Source organism: Protopterus annectens, chromosome 11.part0, assembly GCF_019279795.1.
Source record: "Protopterus annectens isolate FY-2018-M chromosome 11.part0, PAN1.0, whole genome shotgun sequence".
Lineage (NCBI taxonomy): Eukaryota > Metazoa > Chordata > Ceratodontiformes > Protopteridae > Protopterus > Protopterus annectens.
In genome coordinates, this window is record NC_056745.1 from 286,015,151 (window position 1) to 286,038,089 (window position 22,939).

The 22,939-nt window shown below is 41.9% G+C and overlaps 1 protein-coding gene across 1 annotated transcript in view; it reads right to left on the bottom strand.

The window, feature by feature from the left end:
* UTP20 (UTP20 small subunit processome component) overlaps positions 1–22,939 on the bottom strand; it is a gene marked incomplete in the record, with an annotated part of 2,478,305 nt that overhangs the window by 2,180,317 nt on the left and 275,049 nt on the right. Inside the window, 1 exon segment of the mRNA XM_044087776.1 lies at positions 14,567–14,648. Within this exon segment, the coding sequence (XP_043943711.1) occupies positions 14,567–14,648 (82 nt within the window).

Here is a 22,939-nt window from a genome sequence, read left to right on the forward strand (position 1 = left end):
GGGAGAGACATCCGCGGGTTCAATACTTGAAGTGTCTTGCGGCATACCGGATTCCGAATGGGTCTCTGTAGAGGCCTGCGAATGAAAAGTAGCGGGCATCAGGGGCTGCGAAAGCGCCTCATTGAGAACCGGCGACTGGCTTAGGAGAAGCTTCATCGTCGGTTTTGGACCTCGACGGTCTGTCTCTGTCTTTTTCTTTGGGTTTTTTGTGAATTCTGGTAGTCGGATTGCTAACCCACGGCATTTCTGGATAGTTAAATCTTGAGCCAAAACATTCGGAAGCAAAAATATACCGATGCTTAATAGTGCGTTGATTAAATTTAGCACAAAACTGACAGCAAGGCACGTTATGGTCAGGGCCTAGGCAAGGAATAGAGTACAAATGAAAATTCTTATGAGGTATTTGCTTCCCACAAGTAATACAATATTAACTTTTACTAACATCGGTAAGGAGCAAGAAAAAGTTTCCCCAACGAGGTACTTAGCTTTATGTTGAAGACTTCGGTTCTGAAACTCGAAAACAAAAATATCAGGAGTCGGCTGACCTGCACTTGCGAACTGCTTCTGCTTCGGGCACCGTGCGGCAAGAAAGACGGATTAAAATGGCGTCGGCTGCATGTTTTATACCCATGATGACCTGACGTCATGGAAGAAGAGAGAACAACCAATGCAAGACCCAAGACTTTGTTATTCAGGCCGACTGAGGGCAACCTGCCAGCAGACTACCCTAATGTAATGACTGCAACAGTGAAACACGAAGAACATCGTAGACAGGGTTGTTGCCACACACAGCCTATAACAAGGAAAATAATTAGAGATTCTATAGAGATTTTATTTAACTCTGTGTAATGGAGAGAAATACACAAATCCAGAAAAAGCAAAAAAAAATGGGAATGTTTATGAAAGAATTAAATATGCCAAGGGTAGAGGTAGATCAGGCTCAATTACTAACAGTTATGACAATAGGAAAGGAGATTAAATGACGAGGTTTAGCCAATCTACAGGAAAGTCGCCAGAAATAGAAGGCATTCCGATGGAAGTCTGGAAGCTAGGAGGGCATAAAGTGATAAAGATCTGGAAGGTCTTGTTTAACAGTATTTTAAAATAAGGAGAAGCACCAACATCCTGGAAGAAAACCATGGTGGCTGTAATACCTAAAGATGGTAAATACCCATAAGATCAGTGTTCATATAGGCTCATTTCAATTCTAAACCATGATTCTAAAATATTTGTCTATAGTGGCTAAAAGAATGGCAACGCTGATGCCAGAATTGATAGATATGGATCAATCTAGTTTTGTTGAAGGGAGGCAAACATTTGACATCATTAACAAAACGACAGAACAATGATGATCCAGAGGGAAGCAGAATGTAAGAAAATATCACTATTAGTGGGTCTTGATGCTTGAGAAAGCATTTGACAGAATAATTACAGGGGAAATGCAGAAAAAGCATTCAACGGACTCACTCAGGATTTTGAGTAAGACAATAAAATCCTTCAACTTTAGCAATTGCTATCCACAACTTCTCTTCTGATTGATAAAAATAAGCCTCACTTAAGTACAAAACTAAAAGGACTAAACATTTTCACTGCTTGCATCTTGCTATCCATGTCCATAAAACAAAGCATGCAATTTCTCAGTTTTTGTATAATCTTTTTAGTCTCTTCTCACATATCCTTAGCTGCCATAACATAATCCTTTTTAATCCAGACACACCTAAATACTTCATCTTATCAAGTCTGAATAAATATGGGTACCATTGAACCAATTTATGCATGGGTACATATTTTACTGCTATAGCCTTTGTTTTAGCTTCATTAACTTTATATTCCAAAAGACCTGAAACTGTCTCAAAATATGTCCTTCTTCCACATTTGACAACTACAAAACAGTATCTGCAAATAAAGCTAACTTTTCTCAATTACCATGCTAGCTATATCCTTATATCTGTGATTTCCTAATTATTTACTTTTTTGCCAATGGCTCTAAATATAAAGCTAATAACAAAGGGAGAAAGACAACACCCCTGCCTGGTTCTTCTGTTGAAATATACTTGTTGGAGAGGAACCCTCCCACTGTAATTCTTGCCTCTGACCCTTCATATATCTTCCTAATTAACACGATCATCACATCAGGGAATGCCCATGCTTCCATTGTCTTACTCAAAACCCCAGCTGACTCTACAAAATTCTTTTTCTGCATCAAGACCCACCAACAGAGTATTTTCTTGCATTTTTCTTCCCTCTGGATCATTTTTTCTTTTAATACAGTCAAATATTTGCCTCCCAGCCACAAAACACACTGATCCATATCTATCAATTCTGGCAGCAACTTTGCCATTCTCTTCATTAGTTCAGCTTTTCCCGGTTAGGGGTCGCCACAGCGGATCACCTGTCCGCTCATGATTGGCAGTGTAGTTTTACGGTGTCAAGTTGCCAGCCCAGCGCCCAACCTTCCACAGAAGGTGCACACACACACACACACACACACACACACACACCTAGGGCCAATTTAGAGTGTCCAGTCCACCTACAGCATGTCTCTGGGATGTGGGAGGAAACCCACACAACCACAGTGAGGACCATGCAGACTCCACAAAGAAGGCATCCAAGCCGAGGATCGAACTGGGGAACCTCTTGCTGTGAGGTGGCAACGCTAACCGCTGCACCACCGTGGCCGCCCCAGTACAAACACTATTACTGTGGTTTAAAACTGAAACAGGTCTACACAAAACTGGGTCTTAAGGGGTCTTTACCTTCTTTGGGTAATACAGCCACCATGGCTTTTTTTTCCAAGATGCTTGTGTGCCCCCCACTTCAGAATCCTGCCAAACAAAACATTCCTGATCTTTATTACTTTTCCCTCCAAATTTCCAAACCTCTACAGGAATACCATCTACTCCTGTAGACTTCCTTGTTGATTCATTATATGTCACCATTTTTATCTCTTCTCTTCCTGTTTTAGCTATTAAATGTTGAGCATCTCTCCCTCTAACCTAAAACGAAAATCTAAAAGAAATCCAAACCCTAATCATCCAAAGTGTTAGTTGAAGTCTGGACAAGTGAGCGTGAATGAGAGATCCCCTATTCTGTGTGAGATTGCCCCGGCCAGGTGAAAGAGAAGGGGGAACCAAGTGCTGTCTGGGCCAACAGGGAGTCACCAGCAAGATTTTAGGTATGTCCCACATTATCTTGTGCAAGACCCTGGAATGTACAAGAGGAGGAAGAGAATAGGGAAACAGAAAGAAAAAAGACATGGCATCCACTCTCCAAGTCAAAGGACTTGGCACGCTGGAACAGAACAGTACAGTTGTGTACACTTACCATAAATGTAGATGTTCGAGTGTATTCACTGTTGCAGTCATTACATTTGTGTTATCTGCTTGCAGGTAGCACTCAGTCAGCCTGATTAACAAAGTCTTGGGTCCTGCGTCGGTTGCTGTCCCTTCTTCTATGATGTCAGGTCATCAGGAGTATAAAACATGCAGCCAACGCCATGACATCAGTTTTTCTTGCCCCAGATGTCAGGTGCCCCCCTAATGGGAAGCAATTAAATATAAAAGTACAATGACATACCTCCACCAAAAAAGCAAATACACCAAAAAGGCTTTTAAGCATAGTAAAGGAAAGTAGAGGTATAGCCAAAAGAAGTTAGGGGGCTGGAGGGAGGGTAACCAGGACTGCAACAGTGAATACACTCGAACATCTACATTTATGGTAAGTGTACACAACTGTACTATGTTCTTCGTGTTTCACTGTTGCAGTCATTACATTTGAGTAAGTTCCCAAAGCTATGGCTGGGAGGAGGAATTTAGACAGCATTAGGGCCAGTTATAAGGCCCTGCAAGACTGCAGTGGCAAAGCCAGCTCTGGATTTAGAGAAAAATGGCAAATGATAATGCTTGGTGAAAGTATGTACAGAACTCCAGGTAGCAGCTTCTAGGATGTCCCTACCAGGGACATCTCTGAGAAAGGCTGTAGAGGTAGATGCAGCCCTGGTGGAGTGAGGTCTGATCCCCTGGGGGATAGGTTTTCCATGGTGCTTATAGTATAAATTAATGCACTGGCTTATCCATTTAGAAATGGTTTGCTTTGAAATAGCCTTCCCCTCTGCCCCTGCAGCAAATGCCACCAGCAGTTGTTCAGATTTCCTTTGAGGTTTAGTCCTGTCCAAGTAGAATCTAAGTTGTCTGTGCACATCTAAGGAATGCAGTATCCATTCCTTTTTATTCTGTGGATTGGCAAAGAAGGTTGGCAAATGAATGGACTGACTAAGAGCCACACTGGATACCACCTTGGGTATGAAGGATGGATTGGTTCTGAGGGACACCCTGTCCACATGAAAGATGATGGAAGGCTCCACTGCCATAAGGGCCTGTAATTCAGATACCCTTCTAGCTGAAGTGATTGCTAAAAGAAAAGCTGTTTTCCAAGAAATACATTTTAAGTCTCCAGTAGCAGCTGGCTCGAAAGGAGGTAAAGTTAGTTTCTCCAAGACAAAGTTAAGGTCCAAGGCTGGGGTTGGAGCTCTCCTGGGTGGTCTCAAAATTTTGGCCCCTCTGAGGAACTGCTTGAGCAGTGGATGAGAGAAGAGAGGAGGTTCTTTGTTATAATGAGCAGAAATGGCTGAGGCATGGATTTTAATGGAGGAAAAAGACAGGCCCTTGTGAAGCATCTCAGTTAAGTATTGTAAAATCTGAGGTAAATTGGGCACTGCTGTGCTCATCCCTTGAGACTGGTTCCAGGGCACAGAAACTTTTCCATTTTTCAGCATAAGATTTCCTAGTACTACATCTCCTTGCCTCTAAAATGATATCCATCACAGGTTTACTGAGTGATTGTAAAGGAGAGATTATGTAATTAGCTAGGCTGCAAGGTTCAGTGTTAGAAGCTGAGGGTGCAAAATCTGGTTCTCCTGCTGAGACAACAGGGAATGAGTCTGAGGCAGGTGCCATGGGGATAACCGTAACACACTGCGCAGGAGGGGGTACCAGTGTTGGCACAGCCAGTCTGGAGCAATCAAAATCATTCTTGGTTTGTCCTGTTTGATTTTTAGTAGTACTTTGGAGAGCAGAGGCAGATGGGGGAAGGCATAGACTGAGGTTTTTCCAGCTGAAGGACAGAGCATCTTACTTTCCAGGCTTGTTTGTGGCAAGTCCTTGTGCAAAATTTGTCCAATTGGTAGTTCTGGGGAGAGGCAAACAGGTCTATATCTGGGCTCCCCCATTTGCTTGTCAACATGTTGAAAATCCTTGGTTCCAGTTTCCACTTGTGTGGGTCCACGAGGTTTCTGCTTAGTCCGTCTGCCAGTGTATTTAATTTTCCTGGCAAAAACTGAACTTGTAGGTGCATTTGGTAGCTCAAGGCTGTGTTCCACAATGCCATGGCTAGTCTGCAGAGGGGGTCAGAATGTGCACCCCCCTGCTTGTTTATGTACCACATAACAGTGGTGTTGTCCGTCTTTACCATTAGTTGTCCTGGAAGAATGTGGTCCTTGAAGGCTGTCAGAGCATTCTGTACAGCTAACATTTCTTTTTGATTGATATGCAGGTGCATTTGACTTGGGTTCCATTTGCCCTGAATGCACTTCCCTGCCAGGTGAGCCCCCATGCATAGTCCAATGCATCTGCTGTTAGGGTTTGGGTGGCAGGGGGTGGTGTGAAAGGTAGTCCCTTGTTTTGGTGGCTGGCCTCTGCCCACCAAAGGAACGCTAGGCGTAGGCAAGGTAATTATAGGAATCACTGTTTCTGTTGTTAGGGTTTGGGCGGCAAGGGGTGGTGTGAAAGACAGTCCCTTATTTTGGTGACAGGCCTCTGCCCACCAAAGGAACTCTAGGCGCAGGCAAGGTATGATAGGAATCATTGTTTCTAGATCATGAGAATGCTGACACCATAGGCTTTTTAGATACCACTGTAGTTTCCTCATATGCAGTCTTGCATATGGAATTAGAAGAATGTAGGAGGCCATGAACCCAAAGGTTTGCAGTATTTTCTTGCAGATAGCAGGGTTTTTGAGGCCACTTGTTTGAAGTAGGTTGTCAAATTAATTTGTTTTGCTGGCGTGAGGTAAGCAATCTGGGAAGTTGTATTCAAGCTTGCTCCCAGGAATATAATTTGTTGACAGGGTACCAGGTGTGATTTCTTTTTGTTTATGGTGTACCCCAGACAAGTTAGAACCCTTTGTACAAAAGCCAGATGGAAGTATGTCCTGGCTTTCTGCCTGAATTAGACAATCATCCAGGTATGGATATATCTGAATATTTCTTTGCCTGCAAAATGCAATAAATGGAGCTAAACACTTTGTGAATACCCTGGGCGCAGCAGATAAGCCAAAAGGCAGTGCAGAAAACTGATAGCGCATGTAGCCTGCTTTGAAGTGTAGGTATCTTCTGCAAGATTCCCTGATTGGGATGTGCAAGTATGCTTCTTTTAAATCTAGAGTTGCCAACCAGGCATCTTTGCCTAGCATAGGAAGTAATTGGTAAGGAGCAAGAGAAAGTTTCCCCAACGGGATACTTAGCTTTAGTTGACTACATTGGTTCTGAAACTCGAAAATGAAAATTTCAGGAGTCGGCCGACTGGCACTTGCGAACTGCTTCTGCTTCGGGCACCGCACGGCAAGAAAGACTGATGTAATGGCGTCGGCTGCATGTTTTATACCCCTGACGACCTGACGTCATGGAAGAAGGGACAGCAACCGATGCAGGACCCAAGACTTTGTTAGTCAGGCCGACTGAGGGCTACCTGCAAGCAGATAACCCAAATGTAATGACTGGAACAGTGAAATATGAAGAACATCTCACCAATGCATAATGTCCAGAAACAACTCCATCTGAAGCATCTAGTCATGAGGATTTGTCCTGGACCTGCTCAAAATGTCTGTCACTAGATTGTGCTCTGAAGGGATGTAAACCACCTGAAGAACCAGGTGATGGCAGACTGCAAAATTCCAAGCCTAAAGAGACAGCCTGGAAAGAAGTTAAGACTTTGTGGTCCCTTACTTGTTGATGTACCACGTGACTGTGGAACCCAAATGGAGTGAAAGGCCTGAAGAGTCGTCACCTCTCTCAGATGTTGATATGGTCTGACACCTGTTAATGTGGACAAAGACTCTGGACTTTCAGGTTGTTGGAGGAAGTTCTCTAACCTCGACTGGAAGCATCCATGTACAGCTCATGAGTAAGGAAAGAAACCTGAAAAGGCAGACCTGGACTTAGGGAAATCTGCAAAATCCACAAGTGGAGTTTGAGCTTGACAAGGGGAGAGAGGGAGAGAGAGGAGATAATCTAGAGTGTGTCAGTGTTAAAGAAAAACAATCTTGAGATACTGAAACTTCCTCGTGCAGAGTTTTGCAAAATGAACCATGAGAATGCTGGAAGTCATGTACCCCCAGAGCTTCAAGGAAATCCTTGTGGGAAGAACTGGAAGATGGAGAAGACTGGAAATAAGGAGTCAAAAAGAGGATCTGGGAAATTGGGAGGCAAGCCAACACTGGGATGGCCTGAATCCTGCAACCGAAAAACACTTGATCCTGAGTGGGAGTCAACACAGATTTTTGGAGTTTAAGGGGGAATCCCAAACTGCAAAGGAGAAGCATAGTTAAGTGTATATTTTGAAGCAAGAGCTGCTGAGAGGGAACTTGTACTAGAAGGTCATCCGAATAAGGGAATAGCTGAATTCCCTGAAGTCTGCAGAAAGTTAACACAGGGGCCAGACTTTACTTAAATACCCTTTGAGCTATAGAAAGATCAAAAAGCAAAGCAGCATAACTGATAATGAGAGGAAGAAACAGAAGCATAAACACTTCCTGAAGATATAGGATGAATAGGACTATGGAGGTAAGAGTCCTTCAAATCCAGAGAAACCAGAAAAGCTTTGGGAAGAAAAAGAGGGAAACTTGTTTGAAGGGACAACATTCTGAATGAAGAAACCTTGAGAAAGGTGTTGTGAAAGGATAGGTATAAGATTGTTCTCCACGACCTCTCCTTCCTGGTAATCAGAAACATCCTGGAATACAAATCTGCTCTCTGTTGAGACAACAGAAGAGGCTGGATAGCTCCCTGTTTCACCAGATCCCGCAGGACCAACGGAAAATGAGCAAGCTGGCAAGGAGGAGACCAAGGAAGGCCAGAACATGCAGTAAAAGACTTCCAAGCCATAAAGTAACAGTGTTGGATGATGGAAAGAACTCAGGCATCTGTGGTTATCTGCTGCCAAACAATTAAGAAAAGAGTAGCCTGTGTGACACAGGAATCTGGCTGAGAGGGAGGGGAGGCAGATTTTGTCCGGAAAAGAAGGCTTTTGACCTCGAGAATTCTGAGTGGGTTTGTCTGAGAAAATCCACTTAGAAACCCTCTTACTCTTATCAGGTACTCTAGGTTGCCTATGGACATAAGAAGATTTTGATGGTTAGCTCCTCTGCAACTTAGGTACAGGAGAAAAAAATGTTTCAGGTCTTGCATAACCTTCCAGGGTGTTAAACAATTCTGCAGCAGCACTGTCATAAAGATTCTGATGGTCTAAAGAAGAATCTAACAGTTTGGTCTTAATGTCCTCAGGGAAGGCCTGAAAGGTGCAGCCAACTAGAATATTTCCTCATAACAGAAGCAAATGCTGCTGCCCTTAGAGAGTCATCGGCTTCATCATAGCTACATTTATTTAATGGAATGGTAAGCTACCTTGCAGGCAGAACTCAGAAGAGAAACAGCAGAAGTCTTACTGTCCAAATCAGACCAATATGTCAAATCCCTCCTCCAGCTGGGAGAGAAGTGCGAGGACATAGCTAGAGTCGGATAATTACTGGCCTAAAAGTCAAAGTAGCAAAAGTATACACTTTTTTCCCCCAAGCCTCTCCATAGTACATTACTGTCAGAAAGTAAAAGCTTGGAAGAGGAAAGCAGTGTGCATGGATTATCTATGCACAAGGAAATGGATCAGATGAAGGACTTTTACACAAGTATTTATGATACCCATTTTTTATAAAAACCTGACTGGCTTATAGGGGCTAGAGTTTGAGAGTCAGGAGCCTGGGAAGCTCGTGTAAATGTGTCTAAAAGGGTAGCCAAGACAGGATGGACTGCACAAGGTCTGGGTGAGTACATCTGCAAGTATTCATAACATCTCTCTTGAGCCTCTGAAACCTGGGAACAGTCCCACTTAGTGTGCTCCTTCATATAGACAACTGTGTCCCCAAAAGATAATTCCTTAAAAGTTAAGGAGGCAAAGGATCTTTATAAGACCACAGGACAAAAGGATAATGTAACTGTAAGGAGTATACTAAGAATTCCTCACCAGAGTCTAACTCTTCATCAGAAGAATCAGAATCCCTAGGTTTCTTACATAAGGTGGAAGATCAGGAAAGCAGGGACAGACAATCTTTGTGGTTGTTTCAGAGCCATAATGGCATTAAACAACTCCTGAGTAAAGTCCTGCCACTCTTTAGCCACAGTAGTGACATGCTTGGTTTCCTGTTTTTTTTTTTTTTTAAAGAACAGCTGCCTTGACAAGTCTAGCAGGTTCAGATCCCTGCCTAGATTTGATGAGGGTACCAGACACCTCATCCTGAAATAAAAATCGGGAAACGTCCAAGGCTCTACAGACACCATCAGCAGTGGCTGCTCCTTTACATCTTTACTAGATGTATGCACAGCCTCAGCAGACCTGCAAAAGTAGGCAGTTCCATGTCAGCCTTGAACTGGGTCATGGCAGAGGAAACTGACATCTGCACCAGCTGGTTCTCAGATTCTTCATCCAATCAGGGGGAGACATCTTGTGGAGGCTGAACAACAGTAGATTTGTATGCTTTTTAAAAACTTTTTCTTAAGTGGTTTCTGAACTTTGGGGTGGGCGGATGGATTCGGCCATGGTACCCTGAGTCAATAGCTTCAGATGGTGGTTTTTCAAATAAAAACAAAGGGATGACTGACGGCTGTATAGTGTCTTAGAGAAAAATGCCTGGAAATATCACACTGAGTGGTTGTGCATACCACCCAAACAAAACAGGCACTTCTTGTGTCTATCTTTATGGAGAATCTGCCTCCCATACACACATTTTCCCTTCTTGAATGACATGAAAACAAGAAGGTAAAAAGAAAGGAAGGAACCCTGTGGGGCACTTATCTTCAGAAGGCTTGGTAAATGAACCAGCTTGGTAAACAGCACACAGAACAAATTCAGAGGTGGAGTTTGGACTGGCACCAAAGAAGTTCAGAGGATTAGGTATTCTAATGTCACATATGTACCTTACACCTTGCACATAGGACATGCGTCTTATGTAGTATGCCTTGAAGGGTTTCTTATACTGGCCGGACATTAGGCTATCCTTGACAGGATATCCCAGGAGTAAAGAATACTGCAACAGTGATAAGGAAGGACATCATCTATTTTGATACTTGCTTACTATGTTTCACTGACAATTAAGGACACAAAAGTGGTCAGTTTCTCAAAACTTGCTGTGTGCTGCAATTCATGTGGTACAAGATTCAATTCTCTCACCAACTGTGTGACCAAGTCACTTAACCAGGCAGTGCTTGGGGGCAACTAAAGTTTGGCTAGGCTCCTTAATGGTTTCCTGGACTGCAAGCCTAGTAACTACCTATGACTGAAGTTTCCTAATCATATGCATAATACTGCATGTAATCCTCTCCCCTTTGCTCCAAGGCTTGGAAAAAATGGTAGCTAAATGGATGGTCTTAAAGAGTTGAGAGACTGCCATAGCAACGAGAGGCAAGTCTTCAAAAATACCCTTGTAAAAATACCTTGACAAAATGGTATAAGGATTGATACACAATACAGTCTATGACTCAAATCCTCATAGTCAAAGCTATGGCCAGCAGAAAATATTTTTCAAGACAAGCGTCTGAGAGCAGCAGTGTTGGCAGGTTCACATAGAGGAAGGGTGAGCTTTTCAATTACAAAATGAAGGTTTCAAGCTAATAAGACTGGCTGCCTAGATAGCCTCGGGTGAAAGGTGCCCTTCAAAAACAACTTCTCAACAGAACTGGTTGAAACTGAGGGCACAGTGGCATGCAAGCTGAAAAGGTTGACAAAGTGTACTCGGAGAAGTGTGCTGTTCCTACCTAAACAAAACAGTACTGCAAGATCTGAGGAAAAGTGTAAGAAGTCATTTTTCTCTCCATGCCAAAGAGAAACTGTACTTCATTTGGATAAGCAGAATGTGGTCTTCTCATCTCCAGAAACATCAGAATTATTTCTGGAGAAAATATGTATACGAGGGACTAACCTGAATTTTTCCAAACTAAAAGCCTGCATCTTTGAAGAATGGGGTAACCCTAAGCTTCCAATGCAAGCAAACTACTCCTGGCTCTTCTCTAGGTCATCTGCATTAGCTGAGAGAAACGGACTACTTTTGTTCAAAATAAGGGATAGGAGAATGAGTTTGTTTTTCTTCCCTTTCTTTCATAATGCTTTTGGAAATGAAGGATGGAGAAAAGTGTATAGGAGGGCCAGATTCCAACAGAGACCACACATAGGTGACCGTGGTTGCTGAAGATGGAGTATTTGAGCAAAATTTCTTTACCATTATTGGACATGTGAAGAAAATTAATCTTTCTTAGGCAAGTCTCATTTTTTGCAATCTCTAATAAGGCTGCTTACCCCAGATTCAACACTTGTAAAGCTGACACTTCCTTGCTAATGCAACCTGCTAAGGAATTTTGGTAGGTATGGATGCAAGTGGTTTGAACATATAGGTTCTAACAGAATGACAGCCCCATTACCACATACAACCTCCAAAGAGAAACAAATGCGAGTCCCAATGACTTCAGATGCATCGTACCACTTTTCTAGTCTCCATCTGGGGAAAACATTTTCTCAGAAGCACCTGAAAGCCTAAGAGGGCACAGTGAATGCCCATAGTCTCCTTCATATCATCAAGTACTTGTCTGTTTTCTGGACCATCTGCCTTGAACCTTGTAATGGAGCAAGTACACTCCCCCCATACATAGCACGATGCATCAACTTTCGTCCTGAGGGTGCAGAATGAAAGACATCCTTGGGTAACAGTTCAATTACTTGGCCTCCGAGGGAGGACATACTCTAAAGCCCATTTTCTGTTTGCCCCAGAAACTGCTAAAATATTAAATATCATTCACATACGTGATCCTGCCCAAGAAAGAATCAGGATGGAGAAAGACATGGCCCAGGACACTGAGCAACTTTCTAGCTAATATGCAAGACCTCCAGGAAATTTAGAGTAACAAGACTTTACGTATGTGGTTCCTGCTGCATGCAGTGGCCTGGCAAGCTTCTGTATCCACAATGACTCAAAAAAAATGTATTCTATACTGTAAGTTCCAGGCTGGCCTTACAAACACTATATTCTGATGTTCTAAAAATAATACAATGTGATAATCGCTACTGCATGAAGTTCCCACGTGAAAGCTGCATGAATAATACAGTCATGCAGGTATGGATCTCCTTTACCTTGCAGCAGATGAAGACTTGAGCTAAGCACTTTCTAAAGAAGCTGAGTGCAGAACAGCGGCCAAAAGACAGAGAGTTAAACTGGCAGAGTGACTTCCTGTGGAAAGAAATGTGCAAGTAGGTATCTGTCATGTCCATGATAACCAGGAAGCCAAAGTGAGCATTTTTAACATTCTCTGTCATTTATATGTTCACACTTGGAAAATCCACATTAAGCCTCCACTGGTCCTCCTTTTTGGCCACCAGAAAAGTGTTGAGTGAAAACTCCTCCTCCTTCTAAGACTGGAAGCAAAAGCTACTTACTTACCATAACAGAGGATTTTCATGATCCACATTGACACACTTCAGTTCAAGAACTGATCACTACAGTTGGTTTACATTTCTACATATACAGGACTTTTCCAAAGCTCAGACACTTCCTCTCAGTCCATTAATGCACCAAGCTTACCTTTCCTCCAGTCTAAGTTTGCCTGAAAACAATCTGAATTGCCAGAGGCATATCTAAATATTTCATACACCCACATAAATCTATATTACGTGTGTGTGAGTAGTTAAATTCCTAAAGCATTGTGAACAGCTCATACAAGTCTATTTTCTCTTTGAAATATGCTACAATAGGAAACTAAGTGGAAGGCTATAGGCTAGGCATAGAAGATGTCTATAAAAGTGCCTGGATTCTTCTTTTGAAGTCAGTCAAAAATCAGTCATTCCTTGCCTCCATTGTTTTCCAACACAGAGGTAAATTTGCAGTAACATTTAACTACCTTTTGGGGGGAGTGGAGCATTCATTAGGAAATGGGATACTAGTCCAATGTCATTCGGCGTCAAGATTATTGCTTTTTTTTTTATTGGATATACTGTGGTGGTGATCATAGCTAACCCCCCCCCACCCCCACCCACAAAAACACAGTGACATTTTTTTTTCACATTTTCTCCTCAAACATAATAAAATAAAATCACAGCTCACTCTTTTAAAAGGTAAGTGGTAGACCGTAACAAAAGGTTCTGATGAAGTCTTTATAAAAGGGGTTATATGACAAAAACACTTAACCAGATTTTTATTTTTAACTAATCAAAGTTATTTCCTGCATTTTGGGTCCTACTTTTCTGGTGTGGAAACATCACAGATGGAGTTCTTCATTAAAACATGTGCAGCTTACCTTGAATATAAACACGCATGCAAAGTAGTGAGGTACATGTGCTGACTATGAACTAAATATTTCATAAACATAAAACACCAATGAAAAATTACCTCCACATAAATTTACTTGAAAAAGATATTAAACAAATTTTTAAACAAAATAAATCATACAATAGCAATAAAAATGACCAGAACACTTGGTACACTGTTCATTACTTAAGCTAACCATTCAAGCGACGTTTACTGATTAAAATAACATTCTACAATTATCTCAAGATTTTTCATCTTTAGAGAACACAATTGTGGCTAGCCTGGTGACACAGTTGATTGAGCTGGTGTCTCCACCACTGACGAGACATGATTTTGTTGTTACTTTTTCCAGAGGTGAGAGGAAAGGTCAGAATGAGTTGGAATGTGACTGCTCTGCCATCCTAGATTAAGAAAATGTACTAAATAATCTGGTTAGCTCTACTGGCAACCTAGAAGACAGCATCTGTTAGGACTGTAAGCCATGTTCCTCAATGTAATGCAGGACATACATGTGTAGGTGTCACCCCATCAAGTAGGCTGTACCTGTGCTGGGAGCTAGTGGGCAAGATCTGGTTAGGTAATGCACAGGAGTGAATATATAGTACCAAGTGAATAAGAGCATGAATTTCCTCCTGTTGGTACAGCTGAAAAGAAAAGCATATCAAAAGCTGAACAATCACAATAAGACAAGTTTGCAATTATGAACTTATTTAAGCTATGTTGTGCTACATTTCAGCTCTAAGTATAAACAACTGTGGATTCTTTTACATGTGACACAGTAAAATAAATAAAAGCAATTAATTCCTCCCAACTTCCAGTGGTAAATATAACATTTACTTGTACATTTACAAAAGGGGACACACACAACCTTATACAAGTTATTCTTATACAATTATAACCCTGATTATGTCTACATATATACTACAATCAAATGCACAAAGTAGTTTCTTACCTTTCTCATCAAGAATGCAAAACTTTCTGCTGCAAAATTCCTAATGTGTGTCTTGCCATGGGCCAATAAACTGCTGTACAAGCTAAATAAATAAAAACAAATACTCAAATGCTAAACTGTAATACTGTAAAAAAAACTTATTCGGCTGAAACAGAAAACACTGCAATGGCAGAAAGTAGCCTAACCATAACTGTGTAAAAGTCAGTTAGAAAATGTTTTACAAAAACAGTAATATTCAGAAGTATATCTGACACATGAAATGCTAGACTGTCCCAAATCATCAGGAAGTCAGAGAATGCAGGGAGATGGATATGACAAAGCTCCTGATGGTTCAGTATTTCTTAAAACTTCTCAACCTGCCAAGTAGCCCTAAACTTTATACATGTACTTTTTTTCTCAAAAATCTTTAATGTTATACATACTTCTCTGCTCCAAAAAACTATTGTATTTTCATGACTGAGACAGTTTTATAAATACACATCTAGTTAACTTTCATTTTGCACAAAATATAATGGGCCTAATAACGGAAGACATCAAGATGCAGAAATTTTACATTATAATCATAAGAAAGCACAGCTGTGTAAGCAAACTACCACAGCTTTGAATGATCACTGCTGCAGTAGCCTAAGTCAGATTGCCAAGTATATAATAGATGTCCAACTTCCAGAGCTTCAGGGCACCTTCCAAGCAACAAAACAGTTTGTCAGCTCAAGATGAACTGAGAGTGTCAGGTTTGGGTGACAAGCCCTTCAGAGCTTTCATGACAACAGAAAGAGGCAGACTAAAGCCTGGAGAAGACTAATGCTAGGAAAAATAGTAATAATAATAAATGCCCACACCCTGGCATAAAAACATATAAAAAACAAGGGGATGGAGGGAAGAGAACTGCTACTGCAGCAATGATCATTCGAACATCCATTGTTATGTTAAGTTTACTTACACAGCTTTACCTTGTTATTCATATGGAACACTGCTGCAAGTAGCCTAAGCTATGTGGGTAGATTACATCATAGTTTACATAGATTAGGGAGGATGAAGGCTGAGGGTCCAGGAGCCCTTGGAAAATGGTACTAGCCAAGTTTGTCCAAGAACGAACTAGGAGAAGGAATCTAGCTCACAGTGTTTTGTAAAAGTATGTACAGAAGACCAAGTTGCTACTTCTACAATATTTCTAGAATCCAGCCCTTTCCACAAAGCCACATATAAAGGAAAGGCCCTGGAAGAATGAGCCTTGATCCTGCCTGTCCTGCCTGGAATAGTTTTGTTGTGCTGGGTATAACACAAGGTAATAGCAAAAGACGGCGATTTGGAAACAGTCTGAATTGACACAGGTTGCCTCCCCCCAACCTTCACAAGATAAAAAAAGACGAGAGATCCTGCAATACTTTGTCAAGATAGTGCCAGAGTCTGTGGATATTCAAAGTAAGAAGTACCCTAGCTCTCTTTCACATTAGGTTCTCGAAAAAAGAGTGAAAGATGGATAGTTTGGCTAAATAAAACTCTTATCATTACATGCACAAATAAATGATTAGTTCATAAGGAAACCTTATCTTTATGGAAAACCGAAGGACCACAAAAACTTTGCCACAAACCTTAAACCAAACAGTATAAAATAAAATTGCTACACACACTTCCAATTCCAGCGATAATCACTTTCATTCTTAATAGAACTTCATGAAGTTGTACCAACATGAGGTATACTAACAGATGTAATGTCTAATGACTTGGATGCATATTTAGATTAAATACACTGGGATTTCTTATGGGAGATAATGACAAGACTGGGATTTCCCAGTATTTTCATATCATGGTGTCAATTACTTTATTTTAATCCCACAGCATAAATCTTTGTTAACACCATGTTGTCTAATTTCATACACCTGAAACAAGGAACCAGGAAAGGACACCTGTTATCACTCTCAGTAGTTGCCCTGGTTATTTCAGCCATAGATCAGTATCCCCAGAAAAGCTGCTATCACTTGGACACTATAACAGGTGACTAATCCATTAGAACTGCCTTCCTGGTTTGCAGTTGACTTTTGGCTTCAAGATCCATCTAGGAATGGCCATGTAATTCTACATAGACATGAGAAAGATTTGGCTGTAACTGGGCTAGAGGTTTGTAGATCTAAATTTGTGGCCTTTTCATTTGTAGAAATCGTGTGGGCTAATGATATATTCCTTACATTGACAGAGCCTAGGATCATTACGGAAGTGGCTAACTTAGGCATTATAATTGTTGTTGTATCTTTTGGCTTTTCCTGGTTAGGGGTCACCACAGCGGAACTCCGGTCCGCTAATGATTGGCAGTAGATTTTTACGTACCAAGTTGCCAGCCCTGACACCTGACGCACAACCTTCAATGAAGGTATGCCCATTCGCGCATGTCTCCACACAGAAGACACTTTAGCTGAGAATCGAACAGGACAACGTCTTACTGTGAGGCGACAACGCTACCGCAGCATACAATACATAACAATAGTGGGAAAATAATGAATTCTAATTTGTATGCCTCTTTTGCATAAGTTTAGAGAGGCTTGGGTGCAAATGGAAAAAATGGTAGTCATTTACTTACCATACAGAATAGTTGTGTAAAATCTTACCATAACCATAGATGTCCTTCTCTTCCATGTTGCAGTATTCATACTGTGGGATTCTCCGCCTCAGGCAACCCGAACGTCTGCTCCTATACAAAAGCTTTCAGCCTAGTTGCTGTAGGTGTGTGGGACGTCATACGTAGGGTCATAAACCACGGGCCTTAAATGTGACGTCTGCATGCACAGACCCAGACGGACAGTAGCCTAGGAGATGCCAAAAGATGTCTTTCAGATAGGTAAAATGCCACAGACTGACCCAAAATGGGACTAGTGTTGGTAGGGGCTCAATGGAGTCTCTAGTCCTGTAACTATTTCAGAAGTGGGGAAGGAATACTGCAACACGGAAGAGAAGGACATCTATGGCAAGATTTTACACAACTATTCTACGTCCTTCTATTCTCATGTTGCAGTATTCACACTGTGGAAGAGTACCACAGCTCAGTAAGTAGGAAAGGTGGAGGAAGAGATAGCGGATTCCAAAAATCCTTGCAGGACTGCCCTAGCAAAACCTGCTCTGGAGATATGGTCCAGTTTGTAATGTTTGGTGAAGGTATGCAGAGTGGACCAGGTGGCTGCTTTAAGGATGGTAGCTGTGTCCAAGCTTTTGAAGAAGCTACTGCTCTAGTGAAATGAGCCCTGATTCATGGCTTTTTCATGGTAAGAGTAGCAGAAAGAAATGTTTTTTCTGATCCAACAGGAAATAGTCTGTTCGGAGACTGCCTTGCCCAAGTCTCTGGGATGGAAGGAAACAAAGAGTTGGTTTGATTTTCTGATGGCCTTGGTTTTGTCCAATAAAATCTTAACTGCCTGTGAACATCCAGGGAGTGTAGTATTCTCTCACTGTCATTCTGAGGAGAGGAGATAACGGTTGGTAAGTAAATGGATTGATTTAGTAAAAGTTTGTTGACCACTTTGGGCATGAAGGAGGGATTGGTGCGCAGGGTCACCTATGAAAGATAGTGTAAGAGTGCCTGTAGCTCTGACAACCTTCTTGCAGAAGTGAGGGCTACCAGTAAGACTGTTTTCCATGTGCACATCTGCAGTGATGCAGAAGTGGCTGGTTCAAATGGCGGTAGCGCAAGTTTCTCCAGGATATAATTCAGGTCCCAGGGTGGTGAAGGCTTTCTGGGAGGTCTTATGAGCAAAACCCCTTTTAAGAATAATTTAACGTCCAACCTGGAGAGTAAAGGAGGTTCCAGCGGTAGGCAGGCAAAGAGAGATAGCAGAGAGGTGTACTTTCACTGAAGAATATGAAAGGTCTGCTTTAATCAATTCACACACACAGTTTAAGACTAAATGGACATCCACTTAGAAGGGGGACCTTATGCCTTTGGAACACCATATGGAGAATCTCGCCATTTAGAAATGTAAGATGGCCTCGTATTAGTTTTCCTGGTCTCCTGCAGGATAGACAGCACGTCCTCTGTGTAGCGGTGCCTGAAGGGTACTAGAAGTTTATCACCCAGAGAGTTAAGTTCAGCATCTCTAGGTGTGGATGGATGAGAGTTAACTTCTGTTGTGTGAGTAGGTCCCCTTGTGAGGTAACTTGTGGTGATTGCCCCTGGCAAGTGATTTTAGAAGGGGGAACCAATGCTGCCTTGGCTAGTAGGGGGTCACCAGTAAGACTTTTTGGCATTTCTCTCCTGACCTTCAGGAGGACTTTCTGAATGAGAGGGAAGGGTGGAAAGGCATACAGAAACATTCCCTTCCATGAGACGGTGAAGACGTCCAATCTCCAGGCTAGTGGAGAGTGGTGTTTGGTACAGTTTTGTCAGTTATCTGTTCAAGGGGGAAGCAAACAGATCTACTTGAGGGGTACCCCATCAGTGGACAATGTCTAAGAAAACTTCCCTGTGTAACATCCACACGTGATGTAGAGAGAATGATCTGCTTAGGACATCTGCCTGCTGGCTGTCCTGGGAAGGGATATATGTTGCCTGTACGGATAAGCTGTTTTGTGAGGCTAATTCCCAAATTTGCATTGCCAGCCTGCATAAGAGGTAGGACCTGGCCCCCTCCCCCTTGTTTGTTGACGTACCACATGACAGTGGTGTTGCCTGTGAAGATTAGCAGCAGGCCTGGTTGAAGGATAGGGAGAAAGGCCTTCAGTGCTAACAGAAACACCTCGAGTCGCTTCATGGTAGCCCTCCCAGCCCACATCCGATGTATCTGTGTGCATGTGTTGATCTGACGTGAGTGTGAGGAGAGGAAGCCCTGGATTCCTTTGAATTTATTATATCCACCACCTTAGTTCTGTTTGTAGACAAGTTGTTGTTTGTCTTTTCGGCTTTTCCCGGTTAGGGGTCGCCACAGCGGAACTCTGGTCTGCTAATGATTGGCAATAGATTTTTTTATGGTGCTGAGTTGCCAGCCCGACGCCCAACCTTCAACGAAGGCATGCCCATTCACGCATGTCTTTCGAATGCCACTCGACCGCGGGGAGAACAATCAGACTCCACACAGAAGGCACTCCAGCCGAGAATCAAACAGGAGAACCTCTTGCTGTGAGGCAAAAATGCTACCACTGCACCACCATGGCTTTCTCTGTTTGTAGACAAGCAAGGAAGGGTATTTGGAAATCTAAAGAATGGCTGTGCTGGGACCATACGTTCTTTAAATACCACTTAAGTTTCCTCATGTGCATCCGGGCTAGGGGGAGCATGGGGTTGGTAGCTGCCATATGGTTTGTCATGGAGACTACTTTTTCTTGGGGTAAAAATGCCTTCAGTAGGTCTGTCCAAATCCTGCACCCTAGAAAGACCTTGTCTTGTTCTGGGGATAAGGATGATTTGGGGAGGTTCAGAGTGCAACCTAGTTGCTGAAGCAGGGTCAGAGAGAACTGGAGATGCTTTTTGAGGATCTCCTTCCTGTTTTGCTAGAATGAGAATATCATCCAGGTATGGATAAGATCTATATGCCCTTGGTCCTGCAGAAGGCTATGGCGGGAGCTAGGTATTTGGTTAAAACCCTTGATGCAGTGGACAACCAAAGGGCAAGGCAGTAAAGTGAAAATGAGCAGGGCCCAACAAAAGTATTTTCTGTGGTTTAGGTGTATGGGGATGTGGTGATAAGCCTCCTTCAGGTCCAAATTGGCCATGAAAGCTTGTGGTGGCTGTAGTGGAAGCAGGGTCTTTAGAGACAGCATTCTGAAAGAGGATACTTTTAGATAAAGATTTAGGAAGGATTGGTGGGGCGTCCAACGACAGAGAGGCAATGGTGGTAGGCCATAAAACATTGGCCTTTTTCTTTGGCGGTTCTTTCGATTCCGGATCCATCCTAAGGGCTAGTTTTTTAAGCCTTTGATTTTCTAAATACAGGTTAAGGGCAGCCAAGCAGCTTCTAAAAGTTTTAGGAACAAAGAATTGGCAGATGGCACAGGAAGCATGGTCGTGTTCCCAGCCTAGACAGAAGATGAAATGGTCGTGGGTGTTTTTATGCGGAATTTGACATCCGCATCGACATTTACCTTTCTTAGCTGACATCAGCTAAAGTAAAAGTTAGCTAACCAAGCTTCAAGCAACAATATCAGTAAAAAAATCCCCAATGGGGTACTTAAGCTTTGGACGCCTTGAAAAAGAGGAGCGATGTGATCGATCTGACTGCGGCAGAAAAGTTCTGAGGTCTGTGCATGTAGACGTCACATTTAAGGCCCCTGGTTTATGACCCTATATGTGACGTCCCACACACCTACAGCAACCAGGCTGAAAGCTTTTGTATAGGAGCAGACGTTTGGGTCGCCTGAAGCAGAGAATCCCACAGTATGAATACTGCAACATGAGAACAGAAGGATATCACTGGATCTTTTCATTTATGTCCATCCAATACAACTTACAGGTCCACGAGCTGTTTGTTGGATACGACCTGGAAAACTACTGCTCCATCCTCAAGCTCCTTTTATTGACCACAAAGGAGATGGAAAGCTGAGAGTCTTTTCTGAAACAGTTGGTTCTGTGAAGGTAAAATAAAACTTATGCACCATCCAGAATATGCATGATATAGTCACCTTCATTATAATCATTTGGAAAAAATGACAGGTAAGTTTGTTCACATTTGCCTTGGAAGCCACTTTGGGAGGAAATGATGAACTGGGTATGAAGAGATACTCTGCTTTTGTGAAAAATACAAAAGAAAAAGTAATTTTTACAGATGCCACTTTGAGCTCCCAAATGTGGCAGATTTGGATTAGTCTCAGGAGGATGGTTTTTGATTATATGCAAGAGTTACTCATGATTGGAGTGGGGGGTTACTCAGCCATCCTACAAACTCTGGGATCCCAATTCACTGGATTTTTGGTTTGAATCTATACTCATTACAGAACCTGATCAAACTAGATTGCCCCCTTTACACATATAGGCAAGAATACGATATGATGGCAAAAATGGATCACAGCAGGCATTTTTTGTATAGGTAATACCTGGGACATTTAAATTAACTATATTTTTTTTCTTTTGCCACACTCAAGCAACTTTGTCCAAGGCTAGTGATCCCATAGTTCCAGTACCTCCAAATGCATACTAGCCAGCTGACAGAAAAGTAAGCTTTTTATTTTTTTTGCTTATAAAGGAATTACCCAAACTATACAATGCAAAACAGCTTTTCTCAGCTGTTAAATTAACGGCTGTATTTTGATAACTGTCATAGGATAGCTAGTTTGACAGCTTTTAATAGCTATCAAACTGTGGCTAGTTCTACATATTTAAAAAAAAAAAAAAAAAAAACAAAACTATGAGTTTCAGGGTTGTTTGTGCAAGTGTGCAAATGTCTGCATGGGCGATTATGTATTTATCAGATGACGGTGGATAGCGTACGTTTGCAGGGTGCTCATCCAAGTGTCTGTTATACTAGGGTGAGTGATTCTTAGACATTTAAGTGTTTTAATGCAATTCAGCAACATGCGTAAGTATGCACTTCTTCAAATTATATTAATGGTGAACAGCACAGCTGGCCTTAGCTGAGTAGCATGTGCTATGCTGTCGCTAGGTAACTCGAGTTACTTCAAAGGGAAAAGAATACAGCTAATATTCTCAATATTAATATCCATCACAAATGTATTGCTTTACAATAACGCATAAAAAATCTGAGCAATGACCATAGCATAGCATAATCCACTGCTATTAATTCTCATCTAACTCCTAAGTGACGCTATGAACAGCAGACACAATTTACCAGGCAGGGAGGGACTATTCCCAGGCCTTTATTCCATAACACTAACACACACACACTAACACACAAAATTTTGAGACATCAGTCTACCTGCCATGTCTTTGTGATGTTGTAGGAAACTGGAGTACCTGACAAAACCCAAGCAACTGAAAGATCATCGTGCACACACTGCACAAGCAGCACCTAAGCTAAGAAGTGCACTGCAGAAATTTTTGCTGTGAGGTGACAATGCTACTCACTTCACCACTGTGCTGCACTACTGATCATACAAGACCATACAAATTCACACAAGATGAACATATATACTCTATTACTGAACTAAAGTAAAAGTGTGGCACTGGTTATAATGGAGAACAGAGGACATTGTGTAAATGGAGGTCCAGAACAGCAGGATATGATGACGCAAAAACTGTCTGCTGCCTTAGTAACATACTTTTTTTTTTTTTTTTTTAATATTATTTTTATAAATTTCTAATTTTCTCATCTCCCGTTGTCTGTGTGAAATTAAACCCTTTTTAAGAGAGTGATTAGCACCCGAATGTTTCAATATATTTACACATCTAGTATGGTATATGATACCTCTAAGGTATACAGTCATAACAACCAAACAGAA